At 47.2% G+C, this 26,383-nt stretch overlaps 1 protein-coding gene across 1 annotated transcript; it reads right to left on the reverse strand.

Annotated features, from left to right (window-relative positions):
* Positions 1–2,135: 2,135 nt before the first annotated feature.
* Positions 2,136–26,383, reverse strand: CEP41 (centrosomal protein 41). The gene is made up of 11 exons (XM_054988720.1): positions 26,351–26,383; positions 22,096–22,159; positions 19,733–19,780; positions 13,001–13,062; positions 12,106–12,175; positions 11,320–11,464; positions 9,698–9,849; positions 7,185–7,252; positions 5,901–6,015; positions 4,964–5,182; positions 2,136–3,037 (listed from the first exon to the last, which is right to left on the reverse strand). The coding sequence occupies exons 1-11, from the start codon at positions 26,381–26,383 to the stop codon at positions 2,892–2,894; spliced, it is 1,122 nt and encodes a 373-aa protein (XP_054844695.1). The 3' UTR covers positions 2,136–2,891.

Raw genomic sequence — 26,383 nt, forward strand, 5'->3', positions numbered from 1 at the left:
ACAGACTTGTATGGTTAATGAACAACGACCTTGCTAGTTTCCACGAGGAAGTGCAGCTTTCAGATTTTGTAATCCTACAACAGAGATACATAGAAAAATAGCTATCTTTAAAAATGTACAAAAAGGAACGCTTAGATGAAGACAAAAGACACGTTCAAATGGAATCTGTCGCAACCTCTATTATACATTTTCGTTGCTCCCCAGACTTTGATGTATCTTGCACTGGGCCAAGCCGAGCACCAACAACGCTGCTCCCAGGGGCTTAAAAAAACCAACAGGCGCCTTGATAACAATGGAATACTTTCGAACTAGTTTGTAGAGCAGAGCTGACAGAGGATAACGTGCTCCCTGCCTCGGTGGGGCATCGCATCCCAAGCTGAGGAGCCACCCAGCCCAAACGCTGCTTTCCGTATCATACCAGTCTTTTCAGCGGTAATTCTAGAATGGGACCGGTGGAAGTCCATACATGAAAAACTGCAGTGCTGGAACCGGTGTTTTCGTGTGATGTTTTCAGGAAGACCTTCTGAGCAGGATCCTTGCCAGGCAACAAAAGCGTCTGAGAAAAAGCCTCGAGCGGCCACTGCAATGGGCTGGATCCTGTGGACCCATTCCACGCTCAGTGGAACTTTCCCCTCATTTTTTATCCACATTTGCACTGGCACAGAAAAACTTTCAAGCCTTGCTCCGTGGATGGCGACTGTTCAAGGTGAAAGAGGCGTTCTCCTTGCTAAGCCTTCTTGGACTACGAAGGCAGGTTTCCTTGTGATAAGCAGCCTTCTCCCAGTTCCTGCTGTTCCATGAAGGATCATTCTTCAGACAACGCTTTATGGTGTTAAGTGAAAGCACGTGTTTCAATGAGCTGCACAGAGAACATTAGAATGCATACACTGAAGAATGCAACTCTGGTGAAGAGGCAGATGCCAAAGTAGGTTTGCATCTTAAGGGATTCCGTGTTTTCAGCCCTGGGAAATGCTTTTGGAACAATTTGTGCATAAGAATCTGTCTGGAAAACAACCCACTGAAACGGAAACCTGTGCTAATTGTCTTCTAGGAAAGATCTGTTCTGGTGGAGTAAGCTAGAATCATGTCCATGGAAATTCCCTCAAAACTGCACATGCAGTTATATCAGTTCCGATGTTTTTCAGAGATCAAGTAGCAGGACACTGTCCTGGAAGTGTCCCTTGAGAACAAGGAGGATGAAAGGGAGCTTTTTTCCTTCCCAGGACTGCAAACAAATGTCCTTTTTTTATCACTGTTTCCAGAGATCCCCCATTTGGTTCAAATCATGCAAGAGGAAAGGTAGAGTCTACGCTGGGAAGGGAGGGTGGGAGGAGACTGAAGGGCTTAGCAGGACCTGGCTGTAAGCTCAGACAGCCGTGCTAAACTGGATCAGAGCCACAGCTGGAAGAGGCCTGTGGCCTCTGGGAAGGGGACAGCCACAACACAGGCACTGGCCGATGAACAACCGTCTCAGAGGAGATTAGTGCTCCAGCCTATATTCGACTTGGGACAGGACAACAGCATCTCTACAGCCAAAGAACCTCTCCACCACTTACCTACCAGATATGATGCAAGCCAGGGAGGAGGATTTGGGCACCTGTGGCACTGAAGCCAGGGCAGACCAAACCAGGGGTATTTTTTTCTGCTACACAGCAAACTCAACTAATTAGCTGGGAAGGCATGCAGCCTGTAAGCCTGGTCCTCCCTCCAGGCCAAACTAAGGGAGAGACAAGAGATGCATCTGCAGTGAGCTGAAACACAAAATGAAACAAGATTGAAAAGTTTCTGGAAAAAACAGCCTGGTCTGGCAGAGGAATGGCAAGAAGGGCAGGTGGCTTAGCCCTGTCCGCTCCCACCCTTAGGGTAAAAAAGCCCCAACCTGCCGTTCTTCTCTTATCTTCTCAGTTTGGAGCAAATGCATGTGTGATTTTGAGCAGATAAAGAGGGGAACAGGAAAGGGATAAGTGGCTCCTTTCCCCAATCGCACCCAATTGCAACTTCTGATGTTGCATTTTGGTTAAGGAAAGGGAGGGGAAAAATCAGCGGGGAGACCATGCATGTTTGGACCACAGGGAGGCACTGGAACCTGGAATGATAGCAGCGTGACGCAGCTTACGCTGGGTGTGGAGGGATAATCGGAAGGAGATCCAAGCATGGGTCAGACTAGACGCTGTGCTTCCCTGGTGTTTGAGGAAACAGCTTGTTGTGTGGGTCACCTTGATTCAGACTAGAGCCATGGCATTGGTGGGGGAGCAAGCCCTCTTGCCTTCACACTGCGGCCCCCACCGGAACTGGAAACACACCTGGTGTTTCTATCTTCTTTTAAACCAAGAAGAACCATTCCTGGCTCTCCCACCATATCATCTAGCTTGGCCCTCATTCAGCAGGGCAGCTGGTAAAGTGTTTTCAAAACTTGATGCTGGGTGGAAGGCCACAGAGGAGGCACTCCAGCTGTCTGGCCGTTACCCGAATGCACCAGCGTCCCCTCAAGCACCGAAACGTTGTTCCAGTCCTACTTTCCACCCCCTCTTGCTTCCTGCTTGGACATTTCCCTTCTCTATTTCTGTTAAGAAATCCAGTCACTGCTTCAAGACAGTTTTGGGACTCACAAGTTCTCAGGGACCAGTATAAATTCAAACACACCAACTTTTTAAAAGAATTACAAAACACAGACAGAAACTGGAATTAGGGTGCTGAGAAAGATGGTCAGTTTGTCCAAAGGGTTTCCTCCCATGGCATTTCCCCTCTACCGTCCCACCTTCCCTATGCCCCCACACGCTGTCTCTCTCAGCCTGCGAACACCATCTTCCTAAAAGCGACAGAGGGGCTGTAGTGATCAAAGGGCCCCTGGGAACGGGGCCCTCGTTTATTTCTGCGGGAAAAGACACCGTCTATCTCCAGGGCTTGTTCTGCAGACTGCTGCTGCTGAGGGAGCGAGCAGGAAGGGCCACAGCCGAGGTGTTGGTGGGCAGGTACTGGCTGCTCTTGACAGCGACGGCCTTGGAGTCTCGAGAGGAAGAGCCACGGCTGAGACGGCCTGTAGGAGAGGGAACGGAAAGAGAGGTGATGCAGGAGCAATTCTGCTCAGAAAACTCGCCTCTCCCCTAGATAGTGGCTAGGTCCCCTCCATGGCTTGTGCTTCTTTGTGCTTTGTCACCTCCGGCTCTCCTTCAGTGCTGAGAGTTAGATCCTAAGCTCCTCAAGGCAGGCACCGTTTTCTTGAATTGGGTCACGTAGCAACATGCTGCATATACAGAGGCCGCTACAAACCCTGCCCTCTTCCAGCAGAGCCATGGGGCTTGAACATATGAATCCTAGAAACACAGAGCTGCAAGGGACCCCAAGGGCCATCTAGTCCTGCACAGTGCAGGAAATGCACAGCTCTCTCCCTCCCCCCACTTCCTCCAGTGACCCCTGCTCTATGCTCAGAAAAAGGCGAAATCCTCCAAGATCCCTGGGCAACTGAGCCTGGAGGGAAAAAAAATCCTTGCTGACTTCAAAGTGGCAATCAGCATTACACCGGGCATGTAAGGAAGGGCCATGAGAGCCGAGTACTGCCTCATCCTTCATGCCCTCCCATGATCTGCATACGTTTCTATTGAGTAATAGAATCGTCACTGCTGCTATAACATAGCGGCTAAGAAGCTGGGCTGAGAATCGGCACTCGGCTAGTCCAACTCCCACTATTGCCATGAGCTCAGCAGGCGGTCTTGGGCAAGCCGCTCCTCTCAGCCCCAGCTCCCCAGCTGGATTGTGGGGATAATAACAACACTACTTTGTTTATCGCTCTGAGTGGGCACTAATCTGCCCAGGATGGTGGTATATAAGCACACCATTATTGTTGTTGTTGTTGCTGCTGCTGCCGCCAGGTGGCCTTCTAGCCTCTTCTTAAGTATCAGGCCCTCAATCCATCAAAGTCAGTACTGTCTACTCAAATTAGCAGCGGCTCTCCAGGATTTGCTCGACGGAGGTCTTCCTCATCATCTACTACTATCACCTTTTAACTGGAGGTGCCAGGATTGAACCTCGGACCAAGCAGGTGCTCTGCCACAGAGTCACAAGCCCTTCCTGGACCGCCACCTTACAGACAGCCGTTCCAACAGAGGTTGCCATATGGTCATGGGAATGAAGGTATCGTTCCCTACCAAGAAGTGCTCTTTTTAGACTAAAAGGAAGTAACACGGGTATAAAATAAAGAAATAAAATTATGGTTCTTATGAACATGGTGAAACCCTGGACTGCCGCCTAGCCCGCCAAGCCCTGCTGGCACAGACCAGAGCTAGTCCATCTAGTTTCAAGACTTCCTCTAGCTTAAGGAGCTTCCAGTTTTGCTGAACTAAATGCCTAGATACAAGTTGCTGGGCAGGTTTGCTGGAATTTCTACCTCTGGCTACTGCTGCAGCTTTCTATTTACTTATTTGTTTCGTTTATACTCCATGTTTCTCCCCACCAGGGACCCAAAGCAGCTTGCAACATTCTCCCTTCATTCCATTTTGCGGACCCTGAATTAGGTGGAAAGGTGGCATATAAATGTTTTAAATTCATAAAATAAGATCCTCACAATAACCCTGTGAGGTAGGCTAGGCAGAAAGCGTACAACTGGCTCAAGATCACTCAGGGAGCTTCTATGGCAGAGCAGGGATTTGAACCTGGGTCTCCCAGATCTTAACACTCCCACCATTATACCACGTTGGCTCTCTTGAACTGCTTGTTTGATTTAGCATACATTTTTTTAAATCTCGTGTGCTCTATTAACTGCAAGCATTTTTAAAAAGTGCCATCAAATTGATGAAGGGGAAAAAAGACAGCAGACAATAAAAACCAAAGCTTGCCAGAATACACAGCGAGCCAGAGAATTCCCTTGAGGGCCCCCGATCCTTACAGGCCTGAAGCAGAAGCCATTTCAAGCCCACTGCTGAGTGAAACGGACAGCAGGCTGAGTTCGCCAAGTGCAAGATCTTACTGGCAGTGTCTGAAGGGAGCTGATCCTCTTCTAGGTAGTACTGTATCTTTTGTAGATCCTCTGCTGTAAATCTCCATTTATTCTCCGAGGGTGGGGGCAGAAGCTGCCGGGGAGAGGCTTTTTTCCGGGCGGTCCCAGGCTGGCTGGGCGACAGGCATGAAGGAGGAAAGGAGCCGGTCACCAGGCCTTCGGGGAACTTCTGAGCGATGACGCGGAGACCTGGGAGGCAGGGAAGGTTAACGGAAAAGGGAAGATGAGAATCTTCCAGTAAGGAAAAGTCCAGGAGCACCTTTAAGACTAACCAATTTTATTGTAGCATAAGCTTCTGAGAACCACAGCTCTCTTCATCAGATGCATCTGACAGAGAGAGCTGTAGTTCTCGAAAGCTTATGCTACAATAAAGTTGGTTAGTCTTAAAGGTGCTACTGGGCTCCTTACTATTTTGCAACTACAGACTAACATGGCTAACTCCTCTGGATCTTTATTTATAAGATTTATATCCATCCCACCCTTTGACGTTCCCATCTACGCCCAGGGGTATATTTCAACTTAAATGTTCAGGCTGTGTGCCATTCTGCACTTTTTCTTAACTTAGGACAACTTGAACACAGAGAGAATACCTGTGGCTGAGGCACATCTGCTCAGGTACGTGCAAAAATGTGCTCTGTTTACGTAATTTATTTATGGTCAAGAAGATAGCTTGGCTTGGAGCAGAATTCTTGGTGCCTGGTTTTGCCTGAGCTAATCAAACGCCTTGATCCCTTTCTGGATTGGGTCCCATCACCCCCTTCATGCACAGAAAGGCAACCCCAGTGTACGCTGACCCTCATGGGACCCAGGTCTCTGTGGATCATGTGATCTGAGGGCGGGGGGTGGGGGGAGATGCTTCAGACTTCACCATCACAAAGCTGCCAGGAAAAGCGCCAGGCCCCCATACCTCCAGAGAGCATGAATAAGTTCTCAAAGCCCCTCTCGCACATCGTCGTGGCCGCCTGGCTAGCCACTCGCTCATCGTCGTCGTAAAGAATGATGATTTTCCCGTGAGCATTTTTCTGATGAGGGGGATGAAGTTAAGGTTCATAGAATTGTGCACTAGGAGCAGGAAGGATACATGACTGCCCCCCCTCTAGGTACGTTGAATAAATTAAACCGAACACAGTGCTCCACCAGTAGATGAGTGCCATCTGCAAGATCTGGACACTTCCGGTACAGGAAACAGAACCGGAGGGTCTGAAATTGGATTGCCATCAAAGCTTGGCACGCAAGAACAACCAAATACATCGAACACAAAAGTGGCCTGCTTAAGCAAACGGGAAGGAGAGGCCTGCCTGAGGAAATCAGGAAGCCTCGTGCGTTTTGGCTTTTTGCAAACTACGTTAAACGGAACTGTTCAGGAGGGCATTTTTATGAAGGAAATAGGGGCACGTTATAGAAGAATGATTTCAGGAGTGGAGAGACTATACTATACTGTGGACTATACTACTAAATAGGCATCATCGGTTGTGGTATGTTTTTATTTTGCTCTCACCGCATTATATTTCTGCTTATGTAATACCATTTCTTACATTGTTTAATATGCCATGCTCAGATTTCTGCTACCCTAGTCGAATTACATTGTTAGATGTCTCCTCATCCTATTGATTGTGTTAACTTACACTGTGAAAGCCACATTGAGACTTGGTGAGAAAGACAGACTATAAATAACTGAAGTAAATAAATACATTTGATGCTTCCTTTGCGTACCTGGGGCTGGGAGTGTCAAGGCTGGGCAAGGAATAACCTGGGCTGGGAGACAAAAGGGAGGGGTGCAAAGGGGAAGGGCTGGGACAAGTTCAAGGACAAAGGAGTGTGTGGGGAAGGGCAGAGGGCAGCAGCTGTAGCTTTGTGCAGTAACAGAATGGCCTACGAACAAGGTAATGAAAATTGGGTAAGGACGGTTGGGCTTGGTTGGAGGGTGGCGGGAGGAGGAATGTTTGGATTATCTAATCTACTTAACATTTTAAACCCCAAATTCTGTTTGCCTAAAGATTTCAGTGTGCAGTGTTTTCGATTTTGCAAGAATCCAAAAACTCTTTTCTACCCCCAATACAAACTTATGGATGGAGCCACTTCAAAAGGAATCTCTCTCTTCCTTTAGGCCACAGTGCCCACTTCTGCTTTGCATTGGCCGCAGGAATTCAGAAATGAAACCCGGGCGCTTCTCCCGCTGGAGGAAGGATACGTATTCTAAGATGTCGTTCGTGTAAGGGTTCATGGTCCTGGACAGCGTGGCGATGGGGTAGGAGTAAGCTGCAAAGGTGGAAAAAACAAAGCAAGCTTAAAAAGGAACTGGTGACTGAGAAAAGGGTCCCCCACCCCAAGGATGAAAGGCCCCACTCCCAATAACAACAACAACAACAACATTTGATTTATATACCGCCCTTCAGGGCAACTTAATGCCCACTCAGAGCGGTTTACAAAGTATGCTATTAGTAACAGAATGGAGCATGGGCTCCAGTTCTGAAAAACACCAGGCCAACAAAACACTCCACACCCGACAATAGCCCTGCAGAGAAGATTAGCACATCAAGCACCAATCCATATGCAAAAGAACCGCCTCAGGATACAGTGAAGCCTCCCGCCATTAGCATTCCACACCCTGGGAAACTCTTGCAGGATGACTCAGCTCAACCCCACCCCTCCTGAGTAGATACAAATGACCTACATCTTTTCCACACTGTGACACTGAGAGATCTCTGTCTTTTGGTGCTATACCTCCGAAGATGCCAGCCACAGCTGCTGGCGAAACGTCAGGAACTACAATGCCAAGACCACGGCAAGACAGCCCGGAAAACCCCCAACAACCATTATGCTATTATTATCCCCACAACAATCTCCCTGCGAGGTGGGTGGGGCTGAGAGAGCTCTGAGAGAGCTGTGACTCGCCCAAGGTCACCCAGCTGGCTTCAAGCGGAGGGGCGGGGAATCAAACCCGGCTCTCCAGATTAGAGTCCTGCGCTCTTAACCACTACACCAAACTGGCTCTCAAGAAACTAAGGAGTTGCAGCAAGTGGGCATTTGCTGCAGCTGCAAACAGAAGCCTGGAAACTGGAATTCCAATCATCGCAGTTCGTTAGGGTACAGCAGTGTTCTCGCCCTCGAGGAGCACAGCCAATGCCTGGAAAGTCCGTAGAAGGCAGAGCAGCCTAAGAGCCCCCAAGCCAGGGGAGACCTTCAAGAACAGGATGCCACCTTTCTCCACCCCACCCTTTTCTCCTGGCTCGTTAGCCAACTGGAGAGGTGTTATAGAAAGAGAAAAGGCTTCTCCCAAAAAGCGTATGTGTATGTGGGGAGTTTCGCACTGAACGAACTCAGCAGTAGCCCTGCTCTTTCATTGGAGGTGCAGGTGACAACTTCCAGAGGAGGTGCTGTGGGACCCTGGCACAGCAAATACAACCAAGAATCTCAAGGCGCTTGAAAGATGCCACATTTATTGTGGTATCGGCTTTGGTGGGCCAGAGACCCCTCTGTCAGATGTGAGAAATGGGCACCTGAGTAGCTTATTACAAACTGTATGTGGTGCACCCCAAACCTTCAGTTTTAGAAAACAGACGTGGCATTGTCTGAGGAAAGTGGTTATGACTTTGTGACATGCGGGGGGGGGGGGGGTTGCAAGGACTAAATTGTGTGTCATATTTAAACACAGAGCTCTCGAAACTGGGCATGGACCGCTTTGAGGAAAAATAGCACCTTTTACTGATCTAGATATTTCAAAATGCTCTCAGATGCTCATACAGAATCCAGACATTTTTTAAATTTTACTTCATTTATACCCCTTCTTTCCCCCCAAAAGGGACACAAAGTGGCTTACATCATTCTCCTCCATTTTATCCTCAAAACAACCCTGTGAGGTAGGTCAGGCTGAGTGTGTGTGACTGGCCCAAGGTCATCCAGCAAGCTTCCATGGAAGAGCAAGGAATAGAACCTGGGTTGCCCAGGTCCTAGACTGTTACCCAGCCATTATACCACACTGGCCCTCACGTGTGTTTGGGATTTGCTGTTTTGACTGGCCTTTAGAATGCTGTGACCTACAATGACTGCTATGGCTGCAACACAAAGAGAGTGGATCATATCCTTAGAAAACGGTCACGGCTCAGTGTGCAATTAGCTGCTGCTTTCCCATGTCCTTTCTTTGGATCCTGGCCAGTAACTGGTGGCTGTGGGGCTACTAAGAATCATAGGGCTCGAAGAAGCCTCTGGGGTCATCTAGTCCAACCCCCTGCACAATGCAGGAAATTCACAAATACCTCCCCCCACCCCTGCACACACACACACACACACCAGTGACCCTTACTCCATGCCCAGAAGATGGCAAAACACCGTCAGGATCCCTAGCCAAACTAGCCTGTGGAAAATTGCTACCTGACCCCAAGGTGGCGATTGGCCTTACCCTGGACATGTATGAAGGGGCCACGAGAACTAAGCATTGGTGTAACCCTTCCTGCCCTCCCTCTCATGATCTGCCGAGGTTCACAGAATCAGCATTGCTGTCACCCATCCTGATTTCTGGCACAGTGATTTAGCTTCCTAATCCAAGTGCTCACAGACAGGGGTGAAAAATACTTGGGCTTGACTTCACAATGCTGCAATCTGCATGATTTCCCATAAATGAACTGTCCTTGTGTGCAAAACAGCGGCCTTGAGAATCAGGGCTGCAACGTGCACAAGGGTCTTTGGGGGCGCTCTCCCCCTCACCTCCAACTATGTGGCAATGCTCATAAGCATCCCGGTCTCGCACATCCAGCAGCAGGAATGGACAGTCAGGATACGGTTCGCATTTTGAACTTATCTCGGTCTTCTTTGGGGCGTCCCTTCCCAGGTCCAACTCCCCGACACCACTTATCACGCTGCAAGAAAGAAGAGCAATTAGCCAGTGCAGGATATGGGACACGAGTCTGCACATTCAAGTCAGCATGTTTCTATCCTGCCCTCCCTCAAAGGAGCTCAGACCCACTCCAAGGTCTGGCTGAACGAGTGACTGATCCCAGGTCACCCAGTGAGTTTTGTAGCAAAGTAGGGATTTGAACCAGGGACTCGAACCACTCCACAGGATCGTGGTACCAGCGTCCAGTCTCAGGTACAAGCTGATCTGTAGTATAGTGTCTAGATCATGCGAGGTGATGGTATCACTTTACTCTGCTCTGGTTATACCTTATTTGTAGTGCTGTGTACAGGTTTGGGCACCACAGTTTACAAAGGATGTTGACAAGCTGAAATGTGTCCAAAGGAGGTCAACAAAGACGGTGCGGGGTCTGGAGACCAAGTCTTATGAGGAAAGGTTGAAGTAGTTGGGTACGTTTAGCTTGGAGAGGAGGCGACTGAGAAGTGATACGATAGCCCGCTTCAGGTATTTAAAGGGCTGTCACATAGAGGGTGGAGCAGTGGGTTGGACCAGAAAAAACAAGTTAAAATGAAAAGTGTTTTTGGCTAAACATTAGGAAGAATTTCCTGACAGTTAGAGCAGTCCCTCATTGGAACAGGCTTCTTTGGGAGGTGGTGGGCTCTCCTTCCTTGGAGGTATTTAAGCAGAGGCTAGATGGCCATCTGACAGCTATGACGATTCTCTGACTTAATAAGAAAGTACACAGATCAAGAAAGAGAATTCATGAAGGGATGAGCTGGTGCTTGGCTCTCGAGGCCCTTTCTTACGTGCCCTTTCTTATGTGCCCTTTCTTATGTGCCCAGGGTAATGTTAATCACCATTTTAGGGTCAGGAAGGAATTTTCCTTCAGGCCAGATTGGTCAGGGATCTTAGAGGTTTTTTGCCTTCCTCTGAGCAGAGAACAGGGGTCATTGAGGGAGGGGAAGGGGGGATAGCTGTGAATTTCCTGCATTGTGCAGGGGGTTGGACTAGATGACCCTTGGGATCCCTTCCAGCTCTAGGTTTCTATGAACCAACAAACAAGAGATAACATGATCCTGCCCTTTCCTCAAAAGAATTCAAAGTATCAAGCTAATTCCTTTTTGCCCCTTAAGGCCACAGGGAATGCCCTTAGGCAGGGGCATCTGGCAAGAGCACAGTGCAGGGCCTTCAGGGTGGTGGTCCTTTTGTGATGCCCCTCTTCAAAGCATCTGCCTCTACCAGTCTTGGTCTACTTTCTGAAAGGCCTGCGACACGTTCCTTTTCCCTCCTGAAGATTTTTCAGGATTGAGTACTCCAAGCATTAAATTATTATGAAACTGTATTTGCTTTTGCCCCTTCAAATGGTATTACAGAATCTTTTAAATTTTGTTGTCCCATCTTTACAGGAAGCCAAGGCAGAAATCACTGCAGAATGAAAGAAAGACGCTGGCTAAAGAGAGGTACAACTCAATACCTCTGTAAGGTGGAGCGATAGGACTCTCCGGCTCCACTGTTGTTGATGAACAAGATGGGACTGGCCGGTTTCTCGACAGGGCTGTCTTTGCCGTTGGTCTCCACTGCAACTTCCGCGTTGTTATCTGCAGGAGAAGCGTCACCTTCTGAAAGAGGGTGGAGAGGAATTACCCACAGGGTGTCTGGCCTTGTATGGAAAGAACATTGTCCCAACATGGAAAGCTCTCTTTCCTCCCACAACAAACAGCAACCTCTGCTTAATTCTCCAGGTTGAGCTTTGCTTGCTGGCAAGGCAAACTTTCAAGACTTTTTGCATTTCAAAGGGTTTCAAAATCACCTCTTTGAAGTGCAACCAGCATCTCTCTGTATTCAGCACCTAATGGACAGAGCTTATGGCATGAGGAACGACAAGACAATGGTTCGGAGCTCTGGCTCATGCTTTTAAAAATTTTAAACTTTGGCAAAGGACCTGACATGTGAGTAATCATGCAGCGCTGTGCACAGGGAATGAACAGCATGAGGCTTCCTGTGCAGGAAGCAGTTATGCAACAGCTGCAGAATACACGTACTGCTCGTAGAAGGATTAAAATCCGATATTTGGATATGCCAGTTAAGAGGCTCTCACGTTGCTGATCTAGGAGAAGCTGTTACCAGTCCATGAAGCCCATATCAAACTCGATAGAACACCAATATGACTTGGGATAAGGCAGTACCTCGGGTTCACACCCCTTTCCCTGCAGCAGAACCTTTAAAGCAGTGTGTTTCAATTGAAAGTCCAGGGCATTACCGTCTAGCTTTTGAATTTCCTCTGGTGAGACTTCTAAGTTTTCGTTGGATAGAGAAGCAACCTGGACCACCTGTTGACAGAGGGAAGAAGATCAGAAGCAGCTCAACAAGAGGCACCGTTGCTGGGATTCAGTAAGCAGAAACACCCCACAGAAACGGAGAATTTTCACAAATTTAACAGCCCAAGCAAGCCTGATCTCATCAGATCTCAGAAGCTAAGTAGGGCAGGCCTTGTAATTAGACAGGAGACCTCCCAGGATGACCAGAGTCACTATGCAAAGGTAGGCAAACCACCTCTGTTAGTCTCTTGCCTTGAAAACTCCAGCAAGGGGTCACCATAAGTCGGCTATGACTTGATGGCACTTTCCACCACCACTATTTTCCGAATAATTAAATTTTTTAAAAAAGAGGTGCTGGAGCTCAAGACTCTCCAAAAGCCATCCTCTTTGCCCTGGAAGACCTGCTCCTGGAGCCCATGTGTGGGGATCAATTACTCCACAGGGAAGTCAAAGTACTCGGCACATAGGCTGAAGCACACCACAGCCTACTTTCTGCAGAAGCCCAGCCCACACTGCACATTATAATATGTTGCATGACACAAAAACATGAGGAACTGTGAGCAGCACTACAGCCCAGATTCCTCCTGCCCTCAGCCTCCAGGAGGGGTCTAGGTCAGTTGAGGGGCGTACGCTCATGCAACAGGACTGGCTGCTGGAGAAGGAGAGAGCAAACAGATACGCAACACTTCAGTGATTATACAAAAAGGAAACACGAGGTTAAAAGTGCTTTAGATGCAACACCACAAAACATGCCAAACACAACTTCAGAGCGTTGCTAACGAGACTCCACTCTGAAGGGCCAGAACACAGAGATTTCTGGAACCTGGCCATACCTACCAGCTGGGCAAAAGTAGTCACTTTCAGTCTCTTGAAGAGCTCGTCTTTCTTGTATCTGTAATCTGGGAAACAGAGAACAGGCACCAGTGATAAGGAAACCCAGTCCCTGAGCTGCAGGAGCGACGGTCCTATTGCGTTTATGCCTGGCCCGTCCTCCAAAAAGCAGCACTGCATAATGAAAGTTTCTGAGATGGATATTAGGCTTATGAACCTAACCTTTAGGATGTAGATCCAGAAGAGGTAACCATGTTAGTCTGTAGTAGCAAAATGGTAAAGATGGTTAGTCTTAAAGGTGCTGCTGGGCTCTTTACCTTTAAGACAGTTGAAGACGTGGCCGGTTCTGGGGTTGTGAACAGGGGAGAGAGAGACTACCAGCATCGCCTCCTCCAATCAGTTAGTTCATTTTCTGAACTCCTCAGGAAGATACTAAAGATCAGCTCATCCCATCAGTGAAGCTGTAGCAGCCTTTGGACAATCCTGCTCTGGGCCCCTTGTCACAAACAATGTCAAGCTTCCCCCAGGGTTTGTCAAATACTCGACAAAAACAAAATCAAAAAGAGTCCAGTAGCACCTTTAAGACTAACCAATTTTATTGTAGCATAAGCTTTCGAGAATCAAGTTCTCTTCATCAGATGCCTGATCAAAACTGGGCAGATACAGAAGAGGAGGGGAGAAGAGAGAGAGGAAAGAACATATATCACAAAGAGACAGAATGCAATTAGCGTGGAGGCAATCAAAACATTCCTTTGCTTGGAAATGTAAACATCTCCTTTTGGTGTGCAGTCAGTTTCCCAGCTCAAACCCATCCAACGTATCATCAGTGAGCTACAACCCATCCTGGAAAAGGATACCTCTCTCTCAGAAGTCCTGGGTGGAAGACCTTTCCTTGCCTACAGACAGCCCCCCAATCTTAAACGACTTCTCACTTACAATCATGAATCGGCCAGCAGAGTCACCAGCACAGGTACCAGGCCCTGCAACAGACCCAGATGCCAGTTCTGCCCCTATATCTACCCAGGGAATACAATTACAGGACCCAATGGCATCAACTACACTGTCTCTGGCTCTTACAGCTGCTCATCCTCCAATCTGATATATGCCCTCATGTGCCAACAATGTCCTTCTGCTCTGTACATTGGACAAACCAGCCAACCTCTACGCAAAAGAATAAATGGACACAAATCTGACATTAGAAATGGAAACGTCCAAAAACCAGTGGGAGCACACTTCAATCTACCCGGACATTCCACCAAAGACTTAAAGGTCGCTGTGGTTCAACAGAAACCTTTCAAAAACAAAATCCAACGGGAGGCTGCTGAATTGGAATTCATATGCAAATTTGACTCTGTCAAGCTGGGACTGAATAGAGACTATGAATGGTTATCACATTATCACAGGTAACAGATTCTCTTTACAGAGGCGTGATCCGGGGGAGCCCAGTGATGCCTGGTGTGGACTTTCGGGGACCACAATTCTCTTTGTCAGATGCAGCTGGCAGGGAGAGCTGTGGTTATCGAAGGCTTATACTACATAGGAATTGGATACCTTCACTGCTACAAACTAATACGGCAAACTGACTGCACACCAAAAGGAGATGTTTACATTTCCAAGCAAAGGAATGTTTTGATTGCCTCCACGCTAATTGCATTCTGTCTCTTTGTGATATATGTTCTTTCCTCTCTCTCTTCTCCCCTCCTCTTCTGTATCTGCCCAGTTTTGATCAGGCATCTGATGAAGAGAACTTGATTCTCGAAAGCTTATGCTACAATAAAATTGGTTAGTCTTAAAGGTGCTACTGGACTCTTTTTGATTTTGCTACTACAGACTAACACGGCTAACTCCTCTGGATCGACAAAAACAGTGGTTTCAGAAATCATTTCCAAGCAGCCCCCCTCCCTGTTTCCCATTTCAATGGAGTCTGGGCAGGTGGATTGTGCCGTCGCCTCTTATTTCCATTTTTACACATTGGGGAGGGAGAAGAACGAAGGCTGAGAAAAAAACGTTATTTGCTCAAGCCTATAAGAACAGTTCCTCTGCGCTCCTAAACTCATCCCCTAGATCTGCGGCAGCCTTCACAAAGTCCAAAGGAGAACCATGCAGTACCTGCTCCTCCCCCGAGGAAGGACCACTCCCCCTCAGCCCCCCACAGATCAGCACCGTGTCCCCGACAATGCTGCACCGTCACCCAGGGCCTTGCAAACTGCAGAGAGACACCTGCAAAGAGGCAGCATCAAATGACCTCCATAAGCCAAGCTACGCTGCCCGTTTATTTCCATCTGTGCAGAACTGAATGAGAGTGCTGAGAACTAAACAACCCTTCCTCTCAAACGAGATTGAAGGTGCAATCCTAAGAAGAGTTACACTCTTCTAGGTCCATTGACTTCAGTGGGCTTAGAAGGATGTAACTCTCTTTTGGATAGCACTGCTATTCAGCCACTTCCCTAGCAGGGCTGGCCCAATACACCATGGTTCCAGAAGCCCAAAGTCGATGGTCCTTCTACTGTTAAGAAAGTACAGTAACAAAGAACAAATGACAACACATTGCCTTTCCATAGTCTCTATAATCTACCACCTGAGGTCTCTTCCTCCTTGAACCAATTCTTGGGAGAAGTGACAAGAGACACTCAAGAGAATTACTTTTAAAAAGTGACAGCAGGAGTCTTCTCTGCCTTGTGTCAGCAATGCCACATACCTGGAGCTAGTTCAGAAGGTCCGTTTAGGTTTTCAGACATCTTGGATCAAGGATTGAGCTATGACTGTTGAGGAGCGTCTACACCTCAGCTATTACCAATGCAACATCGAAGAAGGGATGAAATGTTTGGGGCGAGTTTCTCTCCCGGGGCCACTAGATAGGCAAATGAGTGCTGCATTTGCTGGCTTCTGAGTTTTGACTTCCTAGCCTGGAAGCTGCTTCCCCTCTTAAGTTACACAAGAGACAGAGGCAACCCTGTCCGAGGCGTTTAATGCGGCATCCAACCAGTGTCATCTATCCATGAGAAATCAAGGCGATTTGCAAATGACTTGAATACACAAGGTGCTATTCAGTACAGTCCCAGAGCGAATGCTTCTGCACCTAGGATTCTCAAAGTGGGATTTAAACAGAAGAGATGTTCTACACAAAAGGGATACTGGTTTTGTACTGCAAAGAAAGAGGTCAGAAACACAACAAAGCTTGTGGACAGGATACAACGAGAACACTGCTAGAATTTCAGTACTCAAAGCAATCCAGTGACAAAAGGATGTTGTGAAACTGAGGAACTTTATTTCCAGCTGACCACAAAAATAAATCCAGTATTTTTAAAGGACCCTGGCAGGAGACACCACAGTAGGGGGAAAAAAGTCACCTGAGACTCTTTTGTATTTGAAGTAGCAATTTTCCCTTCTCTTCTGAACTGTACAGAATTTCAAAGGACATGATTATCGGGTCTTTTCGCAGGCATGCACGCAGAATTAATTGCGCCAAGAAAACAGAGCTGCACTTACCGTAACCGTTGTTTATTGACGTCTTCTATGCATGCACACGTGGGACAGAGCACGTGCGGGCCTGCCAATACGGCAAGGTTTCAAAGCTAAAATCCGCTAGGGGGTGTGCGCCTACCCAGTGGCGTTTCCCGCCAAACACGCCACTGGGAGGTGGCGTCCTCTCCACCCTCAGTTCTCCTGAGTTGCTGGCCCAAGGTAAGTATAGTTCAGGTACAGCGGGGCAGTAGGGAGGGTGTGTGCGCCTGCACAGAAGAGGTCAATGAACAACCATTACAGTAAGCACAACTCTGTTTTCATTACCCGTCTTCTGTGCAGTCCCACATGGGAGACTAAAAAGCTTCTTACCTGGAGGTGGGTGTGGTCTTATCGAAAGAGGGAGTGGCAATCCGCCTGTCCCACTGCTGCCTCTCTTCTCTCTATCACATCCAGGGTGTAACGTTTCGCGAAGGTGTTTGCGGACAAGCAGGTCGCTGCATTGCAGATATCACGGAGAGGCACTCCTCTCGTCCAAGCTGCAGAGGAATCCTGAGATCTCGTTGAGTGTGCTTTTACTTCCAATGGACAAAAGTGTTCTGCTAAATGACACTCTTTAATTGTAAGTCTGCAGAACAAGCCCTGGAGATAGACGGTGTCTTTGCCCGTCTAGAGTTGAGAACAACCTCTGCTACTCTGTATTGTTGTGGGTTTTCCGGGCTGTATTGCCGTGGTCTTGGCATTGTAGTTCCTGACGTTTCGCCAGAAGCTGTGGCTGGCATCTTCAGAGGTGTAGCACCAAAAGACAGAGATCTCTCAGTGTCACAGTCTGTCTTGTTGGCAGGTAATTTATATCTACTCAGGAAGGTGGGTTTGGGCTGAGTCATCCTGTAAGATCTCTGTCTCTTGGTGCTACACCTCTGAAGATACCAGCCACAGCTGCTGGCGACACGTCAGGAACTACAATGCCAAGACCACGGAAATACAGCCCGGAAAATCCACAACAACCATCGTTCTCTGGCCATGAAAGCCTTCGACTCTGCTACTCTGTCTGAGAGTTGTCCTGTCCCGGTATGAGCCAAGCTGTTCGTTTCAGTCTGGGTAGGTCGTGATACCATACCCCCATGTAACTGAGCAGGTCAGGCTCCAATCCGAAGTGAAAAAGAGAACCTTTGGAGAGGTGCAGTACATGTTGGAACCAGGGTTGTCTGGGCCAGTATGGTGTTACCAGGATTTATGTCCGGTCTGTCTCTCTGTATCTTGCTGACGGTTCTGACAATAAACGGAATATAGGGAAAGACATAAAAAAGGTTTCCTCTCTAAGTCAGTTGAAAAGCATCTCCTAGAGAGTTTTTGCCCACACACACACCCCTTGAGCAAAACCTCAATGCTTTTGGATTCCCTTCCCTTGCAAACAAATCTATCTGGGGATGTCCCTATTCCCAAAACACTCCTTCCAGATATCGGTCGTCTAGTGTCCACTCGTGGTTTTCCGTGTGTGGTCTGCTCAACTTGTCTGCAACTACATTTGCAGTCTCCAGAATGTGTACTGCTTGGAGGGTAATTTGTCTCTCCAGAGCCCTGTCCCAGATGAGAATGGCCTCTTTGCAGAACTCTCTGGAAGTGGTGCCTCCCTGCTTGTTTATATAAAACATAGCAGTGGAATTGTCGGTCAAAACCTGCACCCTCTTTCGCTTCAAAGGTATCTGCATCCGTAGACCCCGCTGGCTGTCAAAACCTTCAAAGGTCGATGTCACAGATTGGCTCCTATATGAGCTCCTCAACTCAAGGCCTTGTCTAGACTGAGAGGTGTGCTGTGGCCAATCTCTGCAATCATGTGCACAACAGGGGTGTCTTTCATCGTATTCACCTATCCAAGGTAGTTCAGCAATGAACCCTTCTTCTATTTCGCCCTCCTCTGCTGAAATGTATGAGGGGGATCTGGAGTGGAAAGAAGGGGTCCGACGGTGACATCAGGCTGTTCAGCCTGTCTCTCTAGATGTTTAGATTTGGATTTAGACTTTTTGGGAGGCTCAACCACCTCCGTGACCATTTGGGTAACGCCCTCTGGTGTAGATATTATCTGAGAATGCGGTCTCGAATCCGAGTCCTTCGGTTCTGAATGCTTCGGTTCCGTGCATCTCGGGTCCATGTGCTTTGAAGTCGAACTCTTTTAATCTGACGGCAGCCTGGCAGAAGTCGGCTGTGGGCGATTCTTTTCTGACTTCGTTATCGGAGCCGGCGCAGGCTCCGATCTTGAAGGCGACTTAGTAGGAGGATGTCGGACCCAAGGGACCCCATTGAGGCTTTGGGTCTCAAGTGATCTGTGTGGAGCATGAGACGGATCCGAGGTCACTGGAACCGAAACAGCCAAGTGGCTCGAAGGGCATCGACTCCAAGTGGGAGACGCGATTTTCGAAGCTGAAGTTTACGCTTGTGGGACCATCCGGTCTCCGCTACCCACTGAAGTGAAAAAGGTCTTCGGAATATCAAAGGCTCTCATAGCTTTCTCCCAAAGGAGCGTCTTTAGCCTAGTGACCATCTTGGCCTGTGCCTTCTGGTGAATCTGCAGCAATGTTCACAGGTCTGAGTGTTATGTGCTTCCCCTAAGCACTCCAGACAGACAGAATGACCATCTGTTCTAGTCATTTTAGTAGCACAAGTAGAACAGCATTTAAATAAAGCTTTATTAGCCATTCTAACACTTTTCACTTTCAGAACGAAGCGGACGAAAAGTGTAAACCTTCCTAGCCAGCAATGAAGAACGAACTGAGAGTGGAGAAGGCGCCACCTCACGGTGGCGTGTTCGGAAGGAAACACCGCGCATGTTCACTGGGTAGGTGAGCGCCCCCTAGTGGATTTTAGCTTTGAAACCTTGCCATATCGGCAGGCCTGCATGTGCGCAGTCCCATGTGGGACTGCACAGAAGACGGACAATGAACTTCAGCATTCATTTTGGAAAGTTTCTACCCATGTTGGTACGAAGATTAGTGGGAAGTTATCACACAAGTCCAGGAGAGGATTGTCCTAAAAGGCATAGCATCTGTGGGAGCCCAATGGAAAAGGACGGTGCATCCTTTGGGATGCACTACACAGCACCAGCAGTGGAATTCTCTGAGTATGGTGAACTCTTTGTATTCAGACCTCAGGATGGGGCACAACTCCTTGTCATGTGACCTCTCCCCAAGGCCTGAGTTCTTCACGAAAAGTTCACATCTTCCCTCTCCATAATCCTGAGTGAACTGATTACTAATAGCCTGCCACACCATTACTCACTTCTCTTGATCTCTTCCAGTTTTTCAGTGTATTTGGTCATACTGCTACCTGTAAGAGAAAATGCAGACGCAATTACACGACTTCCCCACAAGAAGCCTGAAATTTAATAAAGTCTTCAATGACATGAATGAGGGGAGGAGGAAGCTGAAATCTTATTACATACCTTATTACATACCTACGCTCTTGGAGAACGCACATACCATACATAAACTGTTATTCCAAATTAACTACCTTGTCCTGCACTCAGAATTATTAGTTCGGGTTGGAGGTAGGGGACGGAAAATTGCAGGCGTCAGTGCTTCACGATGCCAGAAATATGCATTTTATTCCATTTTTATGTTATTCTTTCTCCAAGAAGCTCAAAGGGGGCACACTTAGTCCCTCTCTCCCCATTTCTTCCCACAACAACCCTGTGGAGTAGGTGAGTCAGAGAGGGACAGGTCTAAAGGCAGCTTTGAGATTGAATTGATACTGTACTAGTAATAACAACAACAACAATAATAACATTTGGTTTATATATCATTGTCACAACTCCCTTTCTGTTGCGTAGTTAGATTTTGCCTTTAACCCTCTTCTTCTTCTTACACCCACTGGGTAAATTGCTGCCACTAGGAATTATATTCCAAACTGTTTAATTTAAATTCCCATTGAATAATGTGTCCAAGCGTTAGGCTCCTTTGTGGGACTATGTGGCCCTGAGGATAGGAATGGGATATACAGGAATAACGTATACTCTGGAATGAACAAAAAAATTTATTTTTACAAGAAGCGTATGGGTTTCACACTATTACTTAAGCTTGATGGTTTCAAAGGTAGTTATTGATTCTTAAAGTTTCTTTACATAGGCTCAGTCGCACAGATATATATGACTTTCTCTCTCAGGCTTCCACACAGGTTGCTTGCTTTGCCCAGACTCAATGTTTTCTCTCAGAAATACATAGACACTCATAGGCTGCACATAGCTTGCCTGTCTAAACTAGAACGCTCCTTTTCTCTCTGCTCAGTAACTAAAAACTGCAGTTCACTCCACCCCCAGAGTACTGCTACTGTCCAATCAGATTTCGCTCCAGTCACACTTCTCAACTTCACCCACATTCTCAGTCATCAACCAATCATCTCATCTCACTTGAACCTGAGATCTTCTGCATGCAAAGCAGAGGTTCTTCCACTGAGCCATAGCTCATCTTTAAATTCTTCCCTCTGTCCAAGCTTTCTCTATCAGTCAGCCATCCTCTCATCCATTCTCTTAAAAGAGGAAAGCCAGCCCACCAGTGTTTCACATGTGAAGAGGGCATTTCCACTAAGAAACACAGCAAGGTCCAGACACATGTGCTGGAGCAAGTGCACTTCAGATAAATGGAACTCAGGTGATCTGCTGATAAGGAAATGTGCCAGAGATGTTGGAGAGCTGCTGTCAGTCAGATCAGATGGTGCTCTTGTAGACGGCCAGTGCCCTGACTAGGCACAAGACAGCATGGTATGCGGAATGCATGCCGAGCAGCAGAGGAAGAGTGCAAGGCTCATGTGATGGTGTGGCCTTGCCCTTTCAGCAAATGCTGGTGAACATCAACTCCATATCCTATCCATAGTGGAGGATGGGCAAGATTAGACCGTTTATTTGAACGTCCACAGTTTATCTGAACGTCTGACTCCCTTGCTCCCATTTCAAAAGGTTAGAGAAATCTCTATCGCATTTTGGCCCAAAAAATTACTATTAGTACAGGCTTGCTAGCATGGTTCCCTGGAGCCAATAACAACAACAACAACAACAACATTCAATTTATATACCACCCTTCAGGACAACTTAGTGCCCACTCAGAGCAGTTTACAAAGTATGTCATTATTATCCCCACAACAACAAACACCCTATGAGGTGGGTGGGGCTGAGAGAGCTCTGAGAGAGCTGTGACTGACCCAAGGTCACTCAGCTGGCTTCAAGTGGAGGAGTGGGGAATCAAACGCGGCTCTCCAAATTAGAGTCCTGCTGCTCTTAACCACTACACCAAACTGGCTCTAGACTAAGGATTCTGAGCCAAAATGGCTCTCAGGTATAAACTATAGCCACAGGTATAAACTAATGGGCTATACTCACAAGTCAGATCTATCCAACATTTTTATTATCAAGTTGATGTGCTGATTTATTGAAAGTTTGCAGTTGAGATAAAGTTGGGTCATCAGTTCACATTGTTACATCACAGTTCTGACATCACAGACAAAAACCCTTGAAGAGGTGACACCCTCCTACACATATAAAACACACATTCTGGTATGATATAGCAAGTAAAACACCTTTGTCTCAATACTGAGCCAAACAATCCAAACATTCCTATTTCAACAGAGGCAGAAAGAGAAATTTCACTCACCGGTGTCAAGGCGAGTTTTTATATGCTGGTATCTTGGATTCTGTGGGATCCTTTTGGTTAAAAACTGCTTTTGGGGGGAAAAAGGAGAGAAAAATGTCAGTTCTGTTGAAGACCTACTGAAAGCCCTTTGTGGAGAATTACTACTCCAGATGAAGACGTACATAATCACAGAAACAAAAAGTGCAGGAACAGCGTGGAGTTGCGGGGGGGACACAATTCCTTATGTAGCCAAGATCACACAACACACCCAGCAGCTGCCAACTGTGGACATCCACCAATGAGACAGAACTTCCAGATACCATCCCTTTGTGGGTGCACAGATGGCCTGGCTCACTTGCCTGTTTGGCAAGCCTCCATAAGAATGTTTAAACAGCAAGGTATATATCTGTGAATTTGGACAGAATCTTTTCCTCCTACAGAAGAACATCCACGCGTTTGCTCCTCTCTCCTGTGCTTCCACACACTCTAAAGATCTCTTTCTCACCACGTCCCCACACTTGACCACAGCACCATTCAAACCCTTTCCAAAACTCTGCAGTTACACAACAATTTGGGATCTGGACATACGAGGAAGCAAACACCACCACCGCTTCTCTACAAGGTCAGAGGGAAAAAAGCCTTCTTCCTGGGGTTTATTCAACCTCCAGCTTTAAAAGTTGTGTGAATCAACGGTAATTTGGGAATATCCACAATTTGCTTTTTGCATGGCAAAAGGTGGGATGATGCAACCTGCATCACAGTCAGACTCGGAAGGCAGGAATTTTGTAGCTTGCTTGTGTGTGGGAGGAGAGGAAGCAGGATCATACACCAAGGCAACTTTTTAAAAACAATAGGTAAACAAGATAGTAAGCGCCACACAGCCACTAATTTATCTCTAGCCAGAATATAAAGTGCTCATTGAGTATAAAAAAGAAATGCAGAGGTTGACTACTGAAATTGACACGGGAGATAAATCCCACCCTGTCGGTCCATACATGAAACACTATGGAACAAACTATTATCTTTGTTTAAAAGTCAGCCGTGCACGTTTATTCTCCAGCCAGAACACTGGAAGGCAGCAATAAGTTTACAAAACAGTTGGGGAAATCTTACTTAGATGGTTGGTTCTTCCCCATCATACATTCTTTAGAGGCTTCCTTAAAATAAATTGACAATTCAGGGAAGGGCTTAGAATGCTACAGTCCCAAGATGGCTTGTGGCATGGCATGACTGAGGCTCGCCACACCTTTAGCACACTGTCACCAGTCCATTCAGAGAAGCACCGAGTCCTGGTTGTATCATGAACAGCAACTGTAATGCACTGTACATAGGTCTCCCCTCAAAGTCAACTTGGACACTCCAGTTGGTGTAGAATGTCACAGATCAATTATTAGGAACTAGATGAAGCTCTCATTCCACTGCCTGTCCATCAGTTACTGGGCTCCGTTCAAGGTATTAGATATCACATACAAAACCCTTCAAAGCCTTGGCTGCAGGACTCCCTCTCTACCTATGCTCCGTCATGGCAGATTTGCTTATCTGAAGAGGACTTTCTGCAGACACCACCTTGCACATGGCCAAATCAACAGATGCCAATACGCATGCATTCTCTATGGTGGCCCCCATCTTGAGGAAAGCTCCCACTCTCCTTGCTTTCTGCAAACAATGGAAAACTGAATTATTCAGGAGAGCTTTTTCACTCAGGTAATAGAGCTGTGCTATAAAAAATGGCTCAGAGAGATGCTTTGGTAAAGGGCCAAGGACTGTAGACTATACTACTGGATACTTTCTGTTCACGTAGACATGTTCCTAGTGAGTAGTTGCCAGGTTGTTTAATATGCCATCAAATTATTTATGTTTTGTTTCAGCAGTGTTACATCTCTGTATTCAGTTACGCTTGTTTTCAAATTTTTACAAACCATACCCTATAGTATTGTTTATTGAATGCCCCAGCCTTGAGTCTCAGTGAGAAAGATAAGGAGGAATAATAACATATAAATAAATTCCCACTCTGTCTAGAGCTATTGTTCTTTTCATATGCTCAAAAGCACTGGCAGTCACACAAAGATGCCGTATGCTGAACACCACCAGTGTTTTGTCCTGCTCAGGGGAGAGCAGTGACGTGCAAACCAATGGTTTGGGTTCAAAGAAACAGCTCATGAGCCTAACATTCCTGCTAATATTTTGACCCTACATTGAAAACAAGCCATCTCCATGCTGTCTAGGTCTCATGACAGTTATCTAGAGATGGCAATATTTTTCAGAAGGCAGCACAGACGTTCCTAATGAATATTACATATATTGACCATCTATCCCCTATATATGAGCGACCGCACATGGTTAAGTCGCACCTCTACCTCCGTCAGATGTTCTATGGTTTTATACGGTGAGCAGGTGTTTTATTAGAAAGCTGTGTTAATTTATTGTGATTTTATCTTGTATATTTTATCTTCCGTTGTAACCCGCCCTGAGCCCGCTTGCAGGGAGGGCAGGATATAAATATAAATAATAACAATAACAACAACAATCATCATCATCATCATCATCACAGGTCGAACAAAGAGGTTGTATGTGGCAGGGTGGATGGTTACTACTCAAGCTTTTTTGCTGAGAGCTAAGACAGGATTCTACAGTTAGAAGGGATGCAAAGGTTACAGTTTAACTACCTATTAGGATGCAGGACCACTTTGCCCTCCCAGTCAACCTAATACACCACACAACCAGATTGAGACTCAAGAATGTCTCCAACCGGATGAATTCTCCCCCAATTCCACAAACTTAAACTCAGCTCTTCACGTTTTTGTTAAGCTCTTAAGTTGCAACAACCCACTGGGTGAACAGGCATCAGTCAGAGTTCATCAGAGAAGGCAAGTGTCATTTGAGACTGGAAGCAACTTCCAAGGAAATGGCAAGCATCCTAACTGGGATTAACAAAGGAGAGATACAGCCTACCTTATAAGACATTTTAATAGCTTATTTATGAAAATAGTTATACCTCCGCCTTTCTTCATGACTCACTGCAGCTTACACATCAGAATTCAAAATATACAAAATAAAACTCGCAAATAATCCACGTCCCTGCAATATCTACAGTAGATACACCATTAAAAACCCTGGCAAATGAAATGGCCTTTCAGTACCATCTGAAGATTTCTGGGTTCTTCAGTCATAGACTCAGCACAGAATAGGAATTTCACTGTTTCTTGGGAGCCCTGGAGGATGCCAAGATGTGGAAAAGGAACCCCTTGAGATTTGCTTTATTTACATCATTTATTCCCCACCTTTTTCCTCAACAGGGACCCAAAGTGGCTTACATCATTATCTTCCATTTTATTCTCACAACAACCTTGTGAAGTAGACAAGACCGACTGGCCCAGGGTCATCCAATGAGATTCCATGGCAGAGCAGGGATTCAAACCAAGGCCTCCCAGATCCTAGTCTGACACTCTAACCACTACACCAGAGTGGCTTTAACCAGATGAAAAATAAGGAGAAACAGAAGGGGGAGAAAGAAAGAAAAAACAGCATTTTAACCGAAGATGGGGGGATACCAATGGTTGGGGGAGCCACTGTGCCAGTCAGGGCAGATATTGGCATTAATAACAGGGGATCCAGAATTAGGGTTATTTTGGGATACATGGGGGCCCAAAAAAAAGAAGGGAAGAGGGAAGACTCCCCCTGAATTTTAATGGGGGGCCCTGTATGAAATCCCCACAAACATCCAGAACAGATGTGTATCATGACTGTGAATGTAGGCAGGAAACCACATCGATATAAGGGAACCTCCAAAACAGAATGAAGGGGTGGGGGGTGGGAGAAAAAGCATGGGCGGTGTCCTATTAGGGAAATGGGGGGGGCGTAACAATGGGGGGGCAACCTTCCCCTTAACAAAGGCAGGCAGATTTGGTGTTACTTAAGGGAGGGTTCCCAGCCAGGGGGGCGGGATTTAATAAGGAAGGAGGGGCAACTTTTGGGGAGCAGATTTAGGGGAGGGGGGAAGCAGAGGGGAAAAGAGCCCCCCCTCCCCACAGATGCTAGTATAGAAAGGGGGTGCTGCCTCCTAGGTGGGGGGGTCTCCCTGCAGGGCCAGGCCATTGGGGGGCAACCTGGGAGGCTTTGCTTGAGAGCGGCCCCCCCAGGAGCCCCAGACACAGGTTCTCGGGGGGGGGGAATGCCTCAGCCGCCCCCCCTCAGTTCCCTCGAAGGGGCGGGGCTCTGGAGGCGGGTCCCCCCTCGGGGGGCGTCGACGGGGCTCCCCAGCCGCCCCTGCCCTCACCTCAGGGTCCCCGATGCGCCTCCTCGCCGACAT

This window comes from Eublepharis macularius, chromosome 9 (assembly GCF_028583425.1).
Source record: "Eublepharis macularius isolate TG4126 chromosome 9, MPM_Emac_v1.0, whole genome shotgun sequence".
NCBI lineage: Eukaryota > Metazoa > Chordata > Lepidosauria > Squamata > Eublepharidae > Eublepharis > Eublepharis macularius.

What these genes read in the sequence shown, in the direction of transcription:
- CEP41 (XM_054988720.1), bottom strand. Translation starts at nt 26,383, where the DNA reads ATGTCGGCGAGGAGGCGCATCGGGGACCCTGAG. An exon ending in TATCGCTCCACCTTACAGAG is followed by an intron (nt 9,850 to 11,319) that starts GTATTGAGTTGT and finishes TCTTTCTTGCAG; the next exon opens with CGTGATAAGTGGTGTCGGGG. An exon ending in GCATTGCCACATAGTTGGAG is followed by an intron (nt 7,253 to 9,697) that starts GTGAGGGGGAGA and finishes CCACCTTTGCAG; the next exon opens with CTTACTCCTACCCCATCGCC.